Raw genomic sequence first — 20,464 nt, forward strand, 5'->3', positions numbered from 1 at the left:
TGGAAGGGGTGGATTAAGGCTTGTGTTACATCAGTCCATTTTTCAATCTTGATTAATGGTTCCGCTGAAGGCTTTTTTGGAAGCTCTCGTGGGCTGAGACAAGGGGATCCCCTATCCCTGCTTTTGTTTCTTTTGATAATGGAGGTCTTAAGTAGGCTCTTGAAGAAGACTGAGGAGTGTAATCTTATTCGGAGTTTTCATGTGGGAGCTATGAACACTGTTGGTGTGCGTATCTCCCATTTGTTATTTGTTGATGATACTATCTTATTTTGTGATGCCTCTAGGGAACAGTTGTTGTCCATTAGGTTGGTGTTGTCTTGTTTCCAGGCTTTTACTGGCTTGAAGGTCAATGTTGGGAAAAGTGAAATTGTCCCTGTTGGGGAGGTGAATAATCTTGATGCTTTGGCTAATATCCTTCAATGTAGAGTGGGCAAGTTGCCTATGAAATATTTGGGGATGCCGTTGGGAACTTCTTTTAAGACTGCTTCGATCTGGAATCCTATTTTGGAAAAAATGAAGAAACTATCTGGGTGGAAGCGTCTCTATCTTTCTAAGGGTGGTAGACTCATGCTTAAAAAAATAGTACCCTCTCTAGTCTCCCAACATACTTTTTATCTCTCTTTACTATTCCTAAAGCTGTGGTTGCTAGATTGGAAAGTATTCAGAGGAATTTTCTGTGGGGGTCTTCTGAGGGGAGTTTCAAGTATCCTTTGGTGGCTTGGGATAAGGTATGCTCACCCATTGAGATGGGTGGATTGGGGATAAGAAGTGTGGTTGTTTTTAATCAAGCTCTATTAGGGAAATGGTTGTGGAGATTTGGTCATGAAGTTACTCATCTCTGGCGGAGAGTTATCTCTTCTAAATATGGCGAGGGTCAAGGGGGGTGGTGCACTAAAGTCTGCAGGAGGACTCATGGGTGTGGCCTATGGAGAAGCATTCATGAAGGCTGGGAGAGCTTTTCTAAGCATCTATCTTTTGTAGTGGGAGAAGGGACTCGTATCCATTTTTGGCATGATAGATGGATTGGTGATATTTCTCTAAAAGATTTCTATCCTGAGCTCTACATGTGCTTAGCGGTCAAGGATGCTTTCATCTCTGAGGTCTTGTGGATTCCGGAAGGGGGCACTGCTAGAGTGTGGAATTTGAGGTTTCATAGAGCTTTTGAAGATTGGGAGTTGGCTGCATCTTATTCTCTGCTTCAACTTATCCAAACTCATATTCCTCGGGGTGAGAGGAGTGATACTCTTTGTTGGCGGCTAAAAAGTGATGGTAATTTTGACACCCGGTCTTACTATCAGGTGATTCAGGGTGCTTCGAATTCTTTGTTTCCTTGGAAGGGGATTTGGAAACCAAAGATTCCTAAACAAGTGGCCGTCTTCCTGTGGACAACTGCTCATGGTTGGATCCTCACTTTGGATAATCTTATGCTTAAGGGTTGCCCCTTGACTAATTGGTGTGTTATGTGTTGCCAAGATGGGGAGTCAGTGGACCACCTTCTTCTTCATTGTCCTGTCACTCATTCCCTATGGTCTCTTATGCTTCAGGCTTTTGGTATTCATAGGGTTATGCCAAGTTCGGTGGCAGGTTTGTTATCTTGTTGGCATCAGTGGCTTGGGAAGTATAATTCGGACATTTGGAATTTGGTTCTAGGGTATTTAATGTGGACTGTGTGGTTGGAACGTAATCGCTGATCTTTTGAGGATAAGGAGAAGACGTTAGATGAGTTAAAGGTTTTAAGTCATCGCAGTCTTTTGGAGTGGTCCCGTTGTTGGGGTTTTACTGTTTGTTCTTCTCTCTCTGAGTTTATGTCTTCCCTTAGCTTAGTTTCCTGATCTCCCTCTTTGTGTTGTGTTGTGTGCTCTTTTTTTTCTTCTTGTTCATCATCATGAACATCTTGTACTTTTCCCTTTTTGTTTTTTCATTAATACTATTTCTCTGATTACCTATCAAAAAAAAAGTTAACGCCATGTGAGTCCTCCACCACCCTAAGTTCCACGCACACCAAACACTTCCATATTTCAGGTCAATCATTGTGCACCATAGAACATCTTTTTCAGTTGCATAGCACCAAAGCCAGTTTCTTAACAAAGCTTAAATAGAGTGAGCCAGCCACTCCCTTGTTGGACTGGTTTGCAAATCATCTTCTAACTAACCAAATGGAATTTAAAAGCATCATCGAAACCACCCCAGAGAAAGTCCCTTGGAAATTTTTTATGACAATGAGTGATACTAGCAAGAAGGGGAAACAAAGAAAGAATATATGCTGTTATGCTAGAAAGAATACTCTTAATCAACGTGATTTGCCCTCCCTTGGAAAAATAAACCTTCTTCCACCCCACTAATATTCTTTCCCTCTTTTCTAGAATTGGGTCCCAGATCGCCTTAGACTTAAATCTCGCGGACTTCCCCAACAAGAACCATATCGGAGTTTCCTAGAATTATTTTGAAAAACCCAAGACAGCATAAAACAAAGCAAGACACATATTAAATGGCCAAGCCGTTCCAGATCATTGCCACAGAGAATTAATATGTCATCATCAAACAAGAGGTTGGACACCATCATCAGAGAGTCATTCTTAGGCTGAGTGCAAATGTAGTAAGATTGGCGGGAGACTCGATAATTCTTAGGCTCAGTGCAAAATTAAATGACCTTGTCAGATCACATTACTGCTTTGCAAGAGGTTTAACATACTAATATATTGAAGGGAGACTCAAGGAAAGATGATTCTTGGGCTTAATGCAAACTTACATGTTCTTAAAGATAGCCATCTTTACTACGAGAAAACTATCTAGGAGTGCCTCTCCAAGAATCACCAGGTCCCAAAAAAATCACTTGGTGGAACACTTTTTGGCTTTAAAGAGTAACAAAGATGTGTACAGAAGCGATGCCTCTGTAAGAGGCTCGAGAAAACAAATCAGGAGACCAGAAAAATTTGGAACTCATATTCTTACCTGCATTAAGTATGTTACATGTTTTTTCTTTAAAACTGTACTTTTATAACATTAATCTGTAAAATGGTATTCAAATATATTTTTGTAATTTCCAGATTGTCTAAATGTTGGCTTCAGTCACTCTAGTGGTACGTATGTCTTTGCCCAGACCTCTTTGTGCTATTGGACCGAGAGAATCTAAGGTTTTAGAATCCATAATAAAAGGATTATGTAGTTTCTACATTAGGAGTCCAAAGTCCTATGAGAATTTGAAGTACTCAAAGCCTATATGTATGCATCGTGTTACACAATAAACTTAGAGGAGATCGCTGTTCATGGATTGTGTGGTACAGTTCCAACCATGGGTATGACCTACAAATTTAAAGATGGATAATGGAATTGACATATGTGATCAAAATGTCTTAGCAATAAAAAAGTGAGCTGAGAGACTAATTGAACTTGATTTAAACTAATTAAGAAACAATTTTTATTTGCTCAGAAAAAATTATATACCTCCCGTGCTGCCTCCATGCTCAATCTACGAAGATCAGCATCTGTTCCAGTAACAGTGGCTCCTCCCCGACCAGTAACTGTTTTCTTCTTCATCATTGCACTAGACATTGGCGCCTTTGGAACAGTGCGGACATAGCTGAAACCTAGGCCCCGACCAGATGGATCACCAACACCAGTAATTTCCATACGCTCAATATTTTCTTTTCCCTACAAGAAAAAGGAAAATGCCTATCAGTAGCATGTTGGACATCATGTCAGCTTCAACTAAACAAATCTTAATATAGTTAGTCATGAAGATAAAGTGGCTTGAAACTAAAAAGCCAATATTCATGTACTATCAACGAATAAACATAAAAAGTAGCACTGCCAGCCTCCAACACATGATCAGCAGTATGCCATACAAATTTCCCAAAAGCAGGTTAACATATTTTACCTGAACTACACATGCAAAAAAATTGCTACTCAAGCTCCACGGAGTTATCTGCAGCTCCCTCTCAATGTGCGATGCAGCAGCCAGAACTATAGCTTCATCGGGTAGACGACTCATTGCAGATGAAATGGAGGAAGGTAATACCCCAGAAATTCCCAAATGTTTAAGCCGATAGATACCAGCTTGCATGCTTTCATAGGAACAAACCTAAGCCCAAAACAAGTAAAAAACAATCAGGAGCATTATATGAAAAGAAAAGGCAATTATCAACCAGAAGCTGTTCCTGTGTAAAATGTGATAAAACAAATGTAGCAACATGGATGAATATTTGAGGAATGCATAAGACCAATGTTGCACTTATCATCAACAAACTCTTCCACATATGTGACTATATATGGTTTATTTAAAACTCATTAGATCCCAATATACCAGAACAATTCGCATGACATGCTCACAGATGAACATGTTGGCCTACAAGAAATATACCACAACAGTTTTTCCCCATGTTCATCTTCCATTTATTTTAAAAACTCAGGATTTATTATAAAAGAGTAGAGCATAAACCAAATTCAAAGAAATTACAAAAGGTGGCCTCATAAAAGGAGGCACACAAAAAGAGGTGAAGAAGATGAAAAGAAACAGCAGGCTTCAATCATCTTCTGACTCTTAGTTTACCTCAATCCTATATCAGCATCAACCATGCCTCTGACCTAGTGCAGCTCACAAAAGATGGTGCCCCCAAAAACTTTACCTCTAAATATGCACTACAGTGTTCAAGTAAAGAAACACTAATAGCAATGAACTATATGCCCATGGTTCTAGAACTTGGTTCTACAATCATGATTGGTTTTCCATCTTTTCACTGTATGTTTTAGTGTTAATTTAGGAGCACTCTAAACACAAATCCAAGGGTAACAGGACTTCTTTTAAAGCATTTTATGAAATAGGTTTTTTTTGGTGGCTATTTGACATACTGAATAATATTTTCTTATATTTTATTGGAGGAGACCTGAATGGTGATGTTGAAAAAGATAGGGCGGGCTTTAAAAGAGTTCACGGTGTCCAGAGATATGGAGTAAAACATGAGTAAGGAGAGATGCTATTCTAGACTTTTCAATAGAGTATGATTCGATATTAACTTAGTTCAAGAAGCGGGACTCAGCACCAAATTTCCCCCAAAAGTGGGACAAATGCTAGTCAAATAGATTTCTTCCTTGCTCAAAAAGTTGATAGTAGATGCTGTAAAGAATGTAAGGTGATACTAGTAGTAAGTGTAACTACTCAACATAGGATGGTGGTACTAGATATTCGTCTTAGAAGATGGAAAGAAGAGATATTAGACAAAGTAACCCTAGAATCAGATGGTAGGGTTTAAAGGGAAAGAAACAATGTATGTTTAAAGATAAAATGGTTAAAGAAGACAAGTGGAGATGAAAATGTTGATAAGATTTGGAATGAAATGGCTAGTTGTATTAAAAGATTGGCTAAAGAAGTAATTTGGAGAATCTAAAGGATGTGAGAGACCGACTAAGGAGACTGTGTAGCTGAATATGGGAATTCAAGTAACAATTAGATTAAAAGGAGAGAGCTACAAAAACCTGCAAAGATGTAAAGACATTGCTTCTTATGAAAATTATGAAGCTGCAAAGAAGGAAGCAAAAAAGGATGCCCAAGGACTAAATGTAAGGCTTATGAGGAATTTTATAGCAAGATGGGGGATGAAGGATGAAGAAAAGTATATTTATAAATTATAACCTTATTAAGACAAGGGAAATAAAACAAGACATTTGAATGGTGTTAAGTACATTAAAGATGAAGATCAAAGAGTGCCAGTAACAGAAAAGGAGATTAGAGAGAGACCAAACATTTATTTTGATAAATTTTTTAATGGAAGTGATACAAAAAATTGGAGCAAATTAAGTAACCAAATTGAGGATAGCAATCATAGGCTTGTCCAAAGAATTATGACAACCAAAGTAAAGGACAATTTGAGGAGGATGAAAACAGGAAAAGCTGTGGGACCTGATGAAATTCTCATTGAAGTTTGTAAGTGCTTGAGTGATGTGGTTGTGTGCTAGTTGACAAAGCTTTTTAGTAAGATCTTAAGGGTTAACAAAATGCCTAGTGAGTGAAGTACTCTAAAACCTATTTACAAGAACAATAGAGATATTCAAAACACTACAAATTACCATGAAATTAAGCTTATGAGTCACACTGGTCTCATTCATCTTAATGGCATTTCAGTGGATTGAATGTTCAAAGCAGATTATGAAGAAAAGCGAACAACTGCAGGAGAGAATGATTGAACATAGAACACAAAACAACAATATTGAAAAATAAATTTGGTTTTATGTCGCAGCAATCTACCATTGAAGCTATTTCTTACTTAGATGTCAAATTGGGAAATATAGAGAAGACCATAATAATCTCCATATTGTTGTTATTGACCTAGAAAAAGCTAGTGATAATGTCTCTAAAGAGGTTATGGGGTTGGTTTTAGAAAAGAAAGCAGTTCGTATAAAGTATACTAAATTAATTAAAGATATATATCATGGAGTTTTAACTAGTGTAAAAATAAGTGAAGGCATCAAAAATGAGTTTCCTATCACTATAGGTTTGCATCAAGGTTCAACATTAAGCCCGATCTCCTTGCGCCAGAGATGGATGAGCTCACTAAATCAATTCAAGATGAAGTCCCTTGGGTGCAGGCTTTTTTGTGGATGATATATTTTTAGTGGATGAGCTTGAAAAGACCACACTTCTGGAGGAGAGTCGGAGGCAAAAGTCTAGGGTCCTTTGGTTAAGGGAAGGAGATAACAATAACACAAATTTTTCACCAAATTGCAATTGCCAATTCTCATAGAAGGTATACCTCTATTACCAATCTTTTGGTGGATGCAGAGTTAACTACAGATTCAGCTTCCATCAGTGTTTGTATTACTCAGTTTTATAAACATCAGTACACTGAGGATGGCGTATGAAGACCATGGTTGGATGGACTAGAGTTTTCAAGGATTTCAGAGGAGAATGCTGGTTGGCTATACAGACCCTTAGAGGAAGATGAAGTTCTTGGCGTGACTAAAAATTTTAATAGTGGCAATCCCCCTCGGCCGTACAGTTCTCCTATGTCTTTCTTTCAAATTTGTGGAAGTATTCACAAATATGATTTAATGCTAGTATTTCAGAATTTGTATACTCAAGGTAATTTTGAGAAAAGCCTAAATGCAACATTCATTGCTCTAATCCCCCAAAACATCAAATGTGGATGTGAGAGATTTTTGACCTATCAGCTTAGTGGGTGAGGTATATAAAATTATTGCCAAAGTTTTGGCTAATAGACTTTGGGTAGTGTTGCATGAAATTATTTTAGAATCCCAAAATGCCTTTGTCAAGGGAAAACAAATTTGAGACCTTTTCCTTATTGAGAATGAGTGCCTGGATAGCATATTACATTTTGGAAAGCTAGGGACACTGCGCAATTAAATGTGGAAAAAGCATATGATCACTTTTTTTATGAGTAAAAAAAGTATGCGCTCATGTTAAATGGGATTTCCTTCTTTATGTGCTTGGGAGAGGTGGGATTTCCAAAAGATGGAGGAGGTGGATTTTCTATTGTGTTTCCACTGTTAGTTCTATTTTCATTAATTGCAGCCCAAGTGGTTTTTTCGAAAGCTCAAGGTGCTTAAGGCAAGGGTATCCGTTGTCACAGATGCTTTTTGTTATTGTTATGGAGGCCATATGCCAAATGATTGATTGTGTCAATGGAGGTTATATTTCAGGTATCTCACTAGGCACCTCTCAACGCAATCCATTGATTGTGTCACATCTTCTCTTTGCAAATGACACAATATTGTGCGATGCCAATTTTGATCATATTGTTTACCTATATCATGTGTTGAAATGGTTTGAGGTTGGTTTTGGTTTGAATGTGAACTTAAGTAAGTCAGAGTTGGTCCCAGTGGGGATGTTCCTAATTTAGAAGAGTTGGTGGATATTTTGGGTTGTAAAGAGGCAAGGTTACTGATGAAATACTTGGGTCTTCCATTGGGTGCAAAATTCTAAGAGAAGTCAACCTGAACCCAATTCTTGAGATGACAAAGAGGAGATTGGCAAAATGGAAGAGAATGTACCCATCTAAGGGTGGTCGAGTGACATTAATTAAAAGCACTCTTTCCCATTTGCCAAGCCAGTTTCTTCCTTTATTCTGATGTGGCTAATTGTATTGAAAACATAGAGGAATTCTTTTATGGAATTGATGAGGCAAGCAATCTAAGTTCCATTTGGTACTAGGCTATGATTTGGTCACCTCTTCATAATGGGGGATTGGGTACCAAGGACCTGAGACGCTTTTACCAAGCTCTATTAGGGAAGTTGTTATGGAGACAGAGAATTGAGAGGGTTGTTTTGGTGGAGGGCAGTAGAGGTGAAGTATGAGAGTGACAAGAATGGGTGGTGCACTAAGGAGGTATAAGGTCCTCAAGGAGCAAGTCTTCGGAGATCTATAAGACGTGAGCGGGTGTTGTTTGCCTAATATATACAATATGAGGTTGGTGATGGTACTAGACATATGGTGTGGAAAGCAGTCCATCATTGTGTGATGCACTACCTTGTATAGACTGCTGTATGGGATAAGATCCTTACAGGTGACAATTTGAGGGGTAGAGAGATGGATTTTGTTGACTAGTGCATTATGTGTCGTTGTAATGGAGAGACGGTGGATCATTTGCTACTTCATTATGGTAAGGCTTACCGGTTGTGAAGTTTGGTTTTTAGATCTTTTGGGATTTCATGAGTCTTGCCAAGATCGGTTGTAAATATTCTCTTTGGTTGGTGGAATTGGCCTAGAAAGCATCCGTCTAACATTTGGAATTTAGCCCCATGTGCTTAATGTGGTGTCTTTGGAGCGAGCGAAATTGGAAGATGTTTAAGGACTTGGAAAGTTCTGATGACCAGCTATTGGCTTCTTCTTTTTTGATAGGTAATAAGAATATTATTAAAACAAACTGAAAACAAAAGAGAGCCAATACAAGGTGTTCATGATGGTGAACACAAGGAGAAGCAACAAACAAACAAATAATAACAATGAACAAGAAAAAACTTAAAGTGTAAAACTAAGAGAAGAAATAAACTCGACGATAGTGGAGCAATCCGAGAAGCCCCACCACCTAGACCAATCAAATAAAGTCTTTTGGCATAGAGCTTGTAATTGAACCAAGGATTTCTCGGTGTCCTCAAAAGAGCACCGATTTCTTTCCTTCCAGACAATCCACATCAAACAACCAGGAACCAATTTCCATATGTCTGAATTAAATTTTCCCAGCCAAAAACTCCAACAATACATTAAGCTTTCCACATTGTCTGGCATGACCCATTGTGTCCCAAAGATCTGAAACATATAAACCCACAGAGAATGAGCAACTGGACAGTGGAGGAGAAGATGATCCACAGTTTCCTCATTCCGATGGCACATACAACACTTATTCGCCAAAATGCGCCCCTTAAGCTTAAGATTATTCAATGTAAGGATCTGCCCATGAACCATTGTCCACACAAAAAATGCCACCCTCCTAGGGATCTTAGCTTTCCCAACACCCTTCCACGGAAAGTTGAAGGCAGCTGCACCCCTAATGATATTGTAATAGGACCGGCTATCAAACTTGCCATTCCCTTTGAGACACCAATGAGAAGAGTCACTCCTGCCACCCCTAAGGATCCGGGATTGAATGAACTCAAGGAAAGAGAAGGCAGCCCCTAATTCCCTTTCATGAAAATCCCTATGAAATCTCAAATTCCATATTCTATCGTTACCACCCTCCTGGTAGAATAAAACATCAGAAATGCGAGCTTCCTTGTCATTAGAACACACATACAACTGAGGGTAGAGCATTTTAAGTGAGTTGTCTCTAACCCACTTATCATGCCAAAAGAGAATACGAGTGCCATCGCCCACCACTAGGGCCACATGGTTGGAGAAACTCTCCCACCCATCATGAATACCACGCCACGGACCACATCCGTGGGCCCTTCTACATATTTTAGTAGTCCACCCCCCTTGACCCTCACCATATTTAGATGCAATAACCCTCCTCCAAAGGTGAGTGCCTTCCCGCCCAAACCTCCATAACCATTTCCCTAATAAGGCTTTATTAAAATGCACTAACTTCCTGATCCCCAAACCACCCAAATCTATGGGTAAACACACCTTCTCCCAAGCTATCAATGGATATTTAAAACACTCCTCTGAAGATCCCCATAAAAACTTCCTCTGAATACGCTCCAATCTATCAGCCACAACAACAGGAAGGACAAATAATGATAGATAGTACGTAGAAAGGCTAGAAAGAGTACTCTTCACCAGGGTAAGTCTACCCCCCTTTGATAAGTAAAGACGCTTCCAACCTAAGAGTTTCTTCTCCATCCTCTCCAAAATAGGATTCCACAGAGAAGCTGTTTTGTAAGGGGTGCCCAACGGCATACCCAAGTATTTCATAGGCAGACTACCCACCCTACATCCAAGAATGATAGCCATCGCCTCTATATTACCAACCTCCCCTACCAGAACGATCTCACTCTTCCCTGCATTAACTTTCAAACCAATAAATGCTTGGAAGCAAGTCAATGCCAGCCTAATGGACAACAACTAATCTCTAGACGCATCACAAAACAAAATGGTATCATCCACAAATAGCAAGTGTGAAATACGCACCCCTAAAAAGTTAGTAGGCCCCACTAGAAAGCCACGAAGCATACCACAATCCTCAGTTTTCTTTAGCATCCTCCTTAGGACTTCCATTATAAGAAGGAAAAGAAGAGGGGACAGCGGATCACCTTGCCTCAACCCACAAGAGCTTCCAAAAAAGCCCACCGGAGATCCATTCACAATAATAGAGAAGCGAACAGTAGTTATACAAGCCTTAATCCACCCTCTCCCTTTTTGATTGGTCTAGGACTTGGGGACCCACCACAAGTAATTTTATCCCTATGTTCCTTAGCTCTCTCCTTGGTAATTAGTATCTTTTCCTTCTCTTTTTTTATCTTCTCTCTCTATAATTTTTTTTTCTGCCTTATGACTTTCTGCATAAGGTAGTGTTCTTGAATATGCATCTTTATTACTTATCAAAAAAAATTTGTGTGATGCATTTGGCTAGAACAAAATGCTTGACGCTTCAAAGACTTAGAAAACACTATCCATGATCCTAAGCTTTCTTCTATTTAAAACTTTTTTTGATTTGTTGTTAGCTTTTGGGTCTTTCTATCTATGTTCTTAATGGATATGCTTGATTCTTATACATTGAGATTTTGTTTTTAAGAATGATTTTATTGAAAGAATACTACTTCATGCAAAAGGGGAAAAAAGTAGATAAAATTTACAAAAATTACAAAAGAATTATGTAAAAAAAGATAAGACTCTATAAACACCGGAATGGAAACTCCAATTGTAAATCCCAAAGCACAAGACCAATCAAACAAAGTTCCTACAAATGAGGCTAGGAGCTAATCCCCTGTACTCTCCATATCCTCAAATGTACGCCTAATACACTCCCACCAAATAATCCACATCAAACATATGACAAATGTTTTCCCATCCAATTCCTCCACCCAAACAAAACATCAATCACTCTCTCTAGTAAGACCTAGGAGACCCCCCCACCCCCCCCCCCCCCCAAAAAAAAAAAAAAGCTCTACAACTGATGGGCTCCCTTGCAATGAAGCAAAAGGTGATCCACAACATCAGCACAAGCAACACCAATCCACTATAGTATAGCCTCTTCTCTTAAGATCATCACAAGTAGGTACCTTCCCCCACGTCACCGTCCAAACAAAAAATGACACTCTCCGTGGGGTCATCAAAAAATTAAGTCAGAAGATCCACTGTGTGTAGGTAATATGTAACTTCGAAGGCTATTCTTGTCCTTGTCGAGAGATGCCAAAAATCTCTCCCTTTGCAATGAGAATGTTTTGGTCATGTGTACGCTGCCTGTGTACTTGGGATTTTTTTTTATCAATAAAGATTGTTATTTATCTCAAAAAAAAAAAAAAAACATTGACAGGGTTGTAAGACTTGATGGTCAAGAGATTCCGAAGAGCAAGAGGTTTTGATATCTTGGATTAATATTTTATAAAAATAGTTTATAAAAATGGAGAGATTGAAAAGGATGTGAATCATAAAATATGTGGATAGTGGATGAAGTAGAAAGCACATTAGAAGAATTGTGTGATTGTAGAATACCTATTAAGTCAGAGGGAAAATTTTAATAAGAATACTATAAGACCATGCACCATGGTATTGAATGTTGAGTTGTTAAGAAGCAACATGTTTATAAGATGATTGTAGTTGAAATGAGAATCTTAAGATGAATAAGTGGCAATACAAAGAAAGATAGGATTCCCTTTTCCTTAACTAGCAACCTCTTCTCTCTATAATAAATAGGAAGGTAAAACCAATAACTGTAGCTGAAAGATTGGCAATTTAGGAAGGACTATATTTTAACATATGAACTCCAATACTGTCTGGATCAAAAAAAAATGTTGAAGATAAGACTTGAGTTAATAATGACAGAGGGCTATCGAGGACTGTAAATGATGCGTGGATGCTAGAGCTACTGTCAACATGAATAAGAAGAGCTCACCATCTTGGGAAGACAGAGAGGTCAGCTCATCTAAGAAAAATAGCATTTACTACTATTATTAAAAAAGCAACAAATAATTGAACTCTAGCAACATGAACCTTTTTATTTTTTGGGCCTCAAAACAACTTTGATTGGCATATGCCTGTAATTTATGTTTCAGTACTGACTACAAAAACTCACCAATCATGACATCAAATATCCACCAACAAGAAATATTTTTCAATATCATGCAAGGGCTGAGATTATCTTTTCACATAGTTCCAAAAAACCTCTTCAATCAATTCTTAGGAAGTTTTCATAGAGATAACAAACAAGATTCCAATAATCAGAAAGGTTTTAGTTCATTAACAAAGAAAAGAAGGCAAATGAGATAACAAATAACTCACATCTTCGGGTTTCACTTTCTCTCTCAACTCATCCTCTGACCAAATGCGGAAATTGCGCTTCTTAACCCAAATCCACTGACCATTTGGCCTCTTCTGGAATGGTGCATGTGCATTTGAAGCATTTAGGTGAGTATAGAATACAATAGAACTATCATTGAGAACATAAGCCAAAAAACCAGAGCACTACAATTTATCTAATACCAAAGCAGCACAAAGATGTTAGTGCTAGAGCCTATTAAAGACTTAAATAACAAATCTATAAAATGCATGATGACCTGCAAATTAGCATGCTCCTTTAATTTCTTCCTAATAATGGCTTCAGAGAGGTAAGGAAACTGTCCAGGCAACTCATCTGCACGAATGCAAGCGAGTAAATGACGCTTTTCAAAAGCTCGGAACTCACGCGCCATGTACACCAATAGCCTGTTTGTCATATAAGTCTGAAGGGCCTTCGATCCAGGAGATATCACCTCCATGAGAGGCTCCTGCAAAGAAAAATCAACCAAACCAGATTGGCGCCACACCACAAAAGCTTTGCTTGACACAAATAAACCTCCAATAAAATGAAAGTGGTGTGCAGTCACAGTTCAAACAAAACATCAACTAACAACAGTTTATCCTGACCATAAATTTCCAACAGGACAAGTTCAGGGGTATATTCCACTCCCCCTCTCCAGGCCCTGCCCCTGCTCCACACCCAAGTGCAAAAACAACACAGTCCCACCACCCATCAGTGAAATAAAATCCCCAACACACCTTGCCCCACATTGAGAAAAAATTATTTTCATTGGAAAGGCTTGGGAAACATGAGGTCATGTCAACCCATAACTAAATTTCACCCAAAGAATTAAAGAAAATAATAAACCATGATCATCCATATACCCAAAAAAATATTTTGTTTCTCCAAATTGCGCCAAGTATATCTAAGAATCTAAGATATTCCTCATCCATTTGTTTAGCTACTGTCTCTCTCTCTCTCTCTCTCTTGCAATACTTCTGTTCTCACTTCTCCATCTCTCTCTGTTTTTCATTCACATCTCATTTCAGGATATTTCCCTGGTTTGCATATCATTTTTTCTTTCACACATCACTTACAGTTTCCTTAACAAAATAATATTTACTGTTAAGAATTTGTTATTATTATTTTCTGTGTCATGCATGGGTAAGTCCAGTTGGTAATAATGATTTCCGTAGGAACTAGCTAGGAGCCAGAAGTGACACGACCAGTATCATTAGCAGAAATAATCACTTCAAGCACCAGCAAAGGGTAAAACAACATTATTAACAGATATTAAGAGAAAAAGTATAACATAAAGGACATATCCAGGAAGACTACTACTACGGCAAACCTGTTGTCCAACAACATTAACCCTGTCGATGCGTCTAATGGAAAGTTTTCCCTTTGCCGAACGAACCAAGAGATAGTCAGTTGAGGGCACCTTATGGGGAAATACAGGTGCTCTATACATGTTTGTTTCAAGAGATGACTGACTGCATCCTGGTTTTATATCTCCAAGGTAAGGGGATTTATCAGCAGGGTCCAGAACAATGACATGCCCCAAGCTGCTGTTTCCATTTCGCAACAGGGAGCCAGTTTGATCATCTGGGGCAGTTTTTTGATAATATGTGCAAAGTCTTGCACCCATCCCAGCATTGCCCAACAGCAATGGTCTTTCCTCACAATACCTAAAGAGGTATTAAGACTGATTATTATGTGGGAATTTCCATAAAACTGAACTAAAAAAATAAAAGTAATCTTGGCATCAAAAGAAAAACTAAGCAACAACAACATGCACACAATAGAGGCTCTTTGCGCTAAGATTATGAAATGAATACCAGTGAAATCCAAAAATTAATTGCTGCCAATAGCAGAATAGGAAACAGTTGTCACCCAATTTATGTTTCTCCTATGACTCACAAAATAAGAAGATTCACAAGAAAGTATAAAGAAGAACACTAAAAGAATAAAAAATAACACAACAACCAAGAAAGCCCTCCTCATATGGTAGTGTTTAGGAGATAAGGTGACGTAAATTAAAGCTGTGAAACAAAACTTTCAACTCACTTACTCCATTAGGAAGACATGACCATCTTTCACTGAAAGTTCAGATTTCTTCTTGAATGCCCCAGGGGGACGCAGAGACTTTTTCTCTCCAGGCATCTTTTGTGCCCTCGGTGACAAGTGTATTTTTGTACGAACAAGATGAAGCAAGGAGTTTGGTTGAACATTTTGGGAAGCAAGAGATCCATGGTCTTCAAGTTCCTTTCCTAAGTAAAATAACTTTACCACTTCGGGTAGCTTGAAGTCTACCAAAAAAAAGTGCCAAGTAAGCGCTCTGCCTTCAGAAAAGATTTACATATAGGAGATGACATCCTAGGATACAAAATAGTAAAATCTTATAGACAGTAAGCAAAAGCAATTAATGAGCTAAATAAATAGAGTGCATAACCACTCCAAATGAGAGATGACAACCTAGCTTTTTAGAAGCTTTTGCTTTAACAGAAGAGATGGTTTCCTCAGCATCCACTTGAATTTTGCTTCCTTTACCGCCCAAGCTTTTCACAATAAGTTTCATGGGCCCTTGGGTAGGCAACTTCCCTTGTTCTTTGACAGCCACCACATTGTCGTGGGGATACCACAGAGCTTTTGGCCGATGAAAATTGGCTAGTTCTTTGCTGCAAAACAAAAGGTAAGACTCCAAAGGATGAGTGGAAGATACAGAGCAGGATATAGTAGAATTAACTGTAAGTCTACATGAAAAATACCATTGTGGATCACATGCATGTACAAAAAAAAAAAAAAACCCTTGAGATAAACCAGGAATACCCAATATATACAGTCATAACAAACTGCAGGAAAGTAATCATCATTAAGTATTATCATCACGAATATGACAATGACAACCTACAAGAAGGGGCATGGCCCATTCTGCCACCGATAACAAAAAACGGCTCCTGGGCTTTGGGCAATTTGGCTCATTAAAGCATAAAGTTTTATTTATTTTAACATAAAACATTTTCCTCAATTTGGTGCAGAATAAAATCCTACTCGAAGGAAACCTTTTCCGCAGTCAATGGAAAATAACCCAAAAGTGGCATAAAATATTAAAATGTTTTAAACTTCTAAGAAGTGTAAAACATTTACCACATTGCACGGGTTACCTTCCCCGCAGGACAGGAAAAAGAAAACGCCCTCAAGTCTCAACAGTATCTCTCCTCTCTCTCTCTCTCTCTCACACACACAGAAACAATAGCACATCAACCACATGATCAACTCAAACCACCACATGTCGCCATTGAGGATGATCTACTCCAATAATTTCATCACCAACAGATTTAGTTCCAAATCCACACTCTGACCTTGCTGCGCTAGGCCCAGTGCATACGCAACACTCTTACACCATGCTCTTCCACACTCAATCCACTATCATTTTGCCTGGCACGCCCGAAAAAAGAAACAGCCTAAGGGATAAGCCCATTGAGTCAGAATTCTTCCCATACAAGTTCCAAATTCTCTCGTCCTTGCTCTCACTTCCTTCCAGGTTTGACAACGCTATTTGAGTTTAGTTTGGTGACTGCAGTTTGATTGGAATATTTTTTTAAATATAGGTTAAATTTGACAGTTTGGGTTGGTTTGGATTTGGATTTTTTGAATTGGATTTTTGTTTATTTTCTAGTTGCTCTACATTATATTCATTTTGTGAATGAAACTTGTTGATTATAAAATTATATTGAACTATTTAATACAATTCTGTTATTTATCCAAAAAAAAATTATATTGAATTACATGATATATTAATGTTTCCATGCAAGCAAAATAGTGGAAATTTTTTTTCAAATCATTTTCCGAGTTGTAACCAAACAAAGGAGAACAAGTCACTTCGACAAGAAAAAATGGGGCATAAAAGTTGTGTTGGGCCATCATAATTGGGATGCATCCCAGGTTTGTTGAGGCACATCATCACCATCTACTGCCTACTTTTTGTTTTATGATGTGCCCAAGCTCAACAAGCCCCAAACTTTCCATTAAATTCTTACCCCATTATCCAAGAATGACCATTCCCTGCATCTAGTTTTATGAATCTTAATTATTCTGTCAAGATCAGACCAGAAGTTGAAGATCGTATTTGCTGGATCCAACAAACAGTAAGTTATTTTTTATTTTTTTTATAAGAACAGTAAGTTATTTCACGTCAACTCTATTTATAGGCAGCTCTCTAATGGGGGCAGTATTTTCCCTTGGAAGTTTATTTGGAAGGTCAAAGTTGCAAAAGTTGCTTCTTTTGCATGGACTGAAGTGTTGGGGCAAACTCTTACTCTAGATAATCTTCAAAGGCATGGGATTGCTGTGTTTGATTGGTGCTTCCTGTGCAAGCTGAGCAAAGAGAGTGTTGATCATATTTTGCTGCATTGCAAGTATACTAGAGACTAGAGAGTAATGGTCTTTGGTTCTGTGCTTACTTGGAGAATATTGGGATATGCCCCAATGTGTGGTAGATTTGTTGGTGTGTTGGATAGGGCAATTTGGAAATTTAGGGGCAGCAAAAGTTGGAAGGCCATCCCTTTGTGTCTTATGTGAGCCATTTGGTAAGAATAAAACAGCCATGCTTTTGAAGGTTTGGAACGATCGACAATGGAGCTAAAGATGCTTATTCTGTAGTCCTTGTTTGAATGGATGACTAAAACCCCAGGACACTTGAGTTCCCATTTTTTAGACTTTTTAGACTCTTGCAATTTGTAACCTTTCTGCATCCCCAGTACGTTTCTTGTGTATTGGAGGTGTAGTTTTCCTTAATAAAGTTTCTTATCTACTTCTCAAACAAAAAAGCACACAAGAAGATGGAAATAATAGCTATGACTTACTTGCTCAACTTTAGCTTCATTGTCTGCAGCATAAGTGCAGGTTGTGAATGAAAAACTTTGACACCATGAACTGTACGTTTTTCGGAATTTGATTTGATTTTCTGAGAAGATTTTCTGTTTGAGTAGTGTTTGTCATTAGCAACAGATCGCCAACCAGCTTGGCCTCCATGACCAGGTTGCTCAAAAGACTCCCCATTCCTTGACTTTATGGAACGAGTTATAATCATAGCCCTTGCATGAAGCCCAAGATGTTTAGCATCCTTGCTATCCAAAATTTCGAAAAGCATTTGCTCATCTTGAAGATCAAGGATTAACTTTGGCTTTTCAATGGGCCTATTTGTCTCCCATATTATTTTGTCAAACCAAGACCCTTCCAGCAAGTCTTTGTATTGTGATGTGAGTTTGTTAAAATGCTTTAAACCATCACTTTGGTGAAACTCCTCACTAGAATTCTCCTTTCCACCATCTGCATGATCAGAAATATCCACTTCTAAGCAGGATTCTAACCTCAAAAGTTGCGGATGATATTGTCTTAATGAGAAAGGAGGGGAAGAGTTTCTTGAGCCAAAGGGCTCCAGCAAATCAGGATAGCAGCGAAGAAAACTATGATGATCATTCTCATCTGGTTCTATTTGGGGCTCTGATCCAGGATTTTGTCGCCCTGTCTCGAGTTCTGCTTCGCTAACAACTGAAGCGTCCAAGTCAGGTCCAGAAATTTCACAACTTTCAACAGAATTGTCACTCGCTACAGGAGAATTGTCCCAAAGAATTCCCTTTTCCCAGTCTTGCTGATCAAGAGGATAAAACCCAGGACATTGTGGTGCCTGCAATCCAACAGAAAAATTTCCTATTACCTCATCTTTCATTGGTTCTGCACTGAGACAGGAGTCCTTTCTTTGCCCATCATCTTCAGAAGGCAATGAGGTAGCCTCTTGCAGATCACCAAATGCTGTGACCTCTGGTTTGTCATCATCAAAAACTGAGCCTTCAAGTTCAATTGAATGTGCCTGTTTCAAAAATGAATAACCTTGACCAGCATCCTTTAAAAATTCCTCCTCATCCTCTTCAACAATATCAGACATGTCCATAGATTTATACCCATCTGAAAGAATGAAACAGAGAGGGAATAGAAAATTAAACTAGAAACAGGCTAGCAAATAAAAGAACAGTTTTTTTTTTTACAGTCTAAATTTCAACTCTGACAAAGTAGTGAGGTTGACCTACTCAATTTTTTTATGAAAAGCAGGAATACAAATTTGCAAAAATGAACAAGTTCCAAATATAATTCCCACCATGCTATTTCTAGACAAAATCAATGGATTATGCTGGTTTGAAACACTACGTGTTTACGAATAAATCAGATCGACAATTAGCAGAAGTGTTGAATAATAGTTGTGGATTGGTATTGCACATGTAAGAAAAGTGGAGAATATATGAATCACTTGCTTCTTAGTTGTGATGTTGCTAGAGACTTATGGGCTATGATTTTGTGTCTTCTCAGAGTTCAATAGGTCATGCCTAGAAGAGTGGTTGATTTGTTCGCTTGTTGGAAAGGACAATTTAGACAACATCATAATGTACATATTTGGATTGCAATTCCTCTGTCTCACGAGGTGTATTTGGAGGGAAACACCACCTGAAGTTTCAAAGGGTGTGAGAATTCGGTGTTGGAAATGAAGCTTTCACTCGAGATCCTTATAAGATGGAATAGCTTCCACCACATATTATTCGTTTTCAATTTTATTTGAGCTTATTGATCTTTCTAGTTTTAACTGTTACATTTGTTTATCTCTTGTGTACATCTCGTATAAATGGGTTGTGCCTCTTTTGTGCTTTTTAAATTATTAGTTCCTTATTTTTTAAAAACTTAAGGAAGATATCATTATACATCCAAATACCTTTGGGAATGGAGAACCTACGGTCTCTCTTCTCTCCCTTCTTCAAGGGCTCGTGAATACCAAAAATTTCAGAGAATCTTAAGATTACCATCCCATCCTCAATACACAAAACAGGCAGTGGTGTAGAGCCTTTCCCATCCAATGACTCTTCCTGACTTTGAGGTTCTTCCTGCTGGAACTCATGAATTTTAAAAAATAAAAATAAAAAGCAAACATAAACATATTTATTAAAGAGTAAAATGGAATATACTGACCAGCAATGTAGACACAATTCAGAGAGTAGTGCAAATTATATGTTTCTTTTTTCTTTGGTTGCCATTGAAAGCAGATGGTGATTAAGATAATAATTAACACACTGAAAATGATGATCATAACTAAGTCTATAATATTACAAATACACAACATGACAATTAGTTTTAGCTTAAATGGAACTTCCCCTATATGAATGAGACAGAAGGTCAGGTCAAGAATTCAAGACCCAATAATTGCATGTGTAACTTACCAATCAAAATTTACATGTACTAAAGTAGCATATATAATGCCAAAGTACATCCAAAAATATTTAGGGAAAAAAAGAGTAAAAGAGCATAAAATTCATTGCATTGTGTGTCTTTAATGAGGTCGGTATGTCAAACTGAGTTCGTTTTTGGCATGATTGTTGGTGTGGTGACCAACCCTTGAAAAGAGGCTTTCCTGCTTTTGCATGAGAACTCTACAGATCAGGAAGCTTCCATGGAGTCCTTTATAGTCAGGTAGGTCGAGGGGGAGAGGTGAAGTTGGGATTAGTAGTTCCCTCGGGATTTTAATGATTTG

General features: G+C 38.2%; 1 protein-coding gene across 2 annotated transcripts in view; it reads right to left on the reverse strand.

Annotated features, from left to right (window-relative positions):
- The window catches only part of LOC142642539 (transcription initiation factor TFIID subunit 1), a 49,271-nt gene that overhangs the window by 13,106 nt on the left and 15,701 nt on the right, over nucleotides 1–20,464 (reverse strand). The window contains exons 8-16 of one of the 2 annotated variants that reach the window (XM_075816918.1): nucleotides 19,652–19,820; nucleotides 17,754–18,855; nucleotides 15,364–15,566; nucleotides 14,960–15,197; nucleotides 14,240–14,576; nucleotides 13,166–13,375; nucleotides 12,891–12,983; nucleotides 3,878–4,081; nucleotides 3,445–3,651 (exon numbers count right to left, since the gene is read on the reverse strand). In XM_075816918.1, the coding sequence (XP_075673033.1) occupies nucleotides 3,445–3,651; nucleotides 3,878–4,081; nucleotides 12,891–12,983; nucleotides 13,166–13,375; nucleotides 14,240–14,576; nucleotides 14,960–15,197; nucleotides 15,364–15,566; nucleotides 17,754–18,855; nucleotides 19,652–19,820 (2,763 nt within the window). Of the gene's footprint in view, nucleotides 1–3,444; nucleotides 3,652–3,877; nucleotides 4,082–12,890; nucleotides 12,984–13,165; nucleotides 13,376–14,239; nucleotides 14,577–14,959; nucleotides 15,198–15,363; nucleotides 15,567–17,753; nucleotides 18,856–19,651; nucleotides 19,824–20,464 lie in introns of both variants that reach the window. The other variant, XM_075816917.1, reaches the window with a different exon arrangement.

Source organism: Castanea sativa, chromosome 7 (genome assembly GCF_040712315.1).
Source record: "Castanea sativa cultivar Marrone di Chiusa Pesio chromosome 7, ASM4071231v1".
Classification (NCBI taxonomy): Eukaryota; Viridiplantae; Streptophyta; class Magnoliopsida; order Fagales; family Fagaceae; genus Castanea; species Castanea sativa.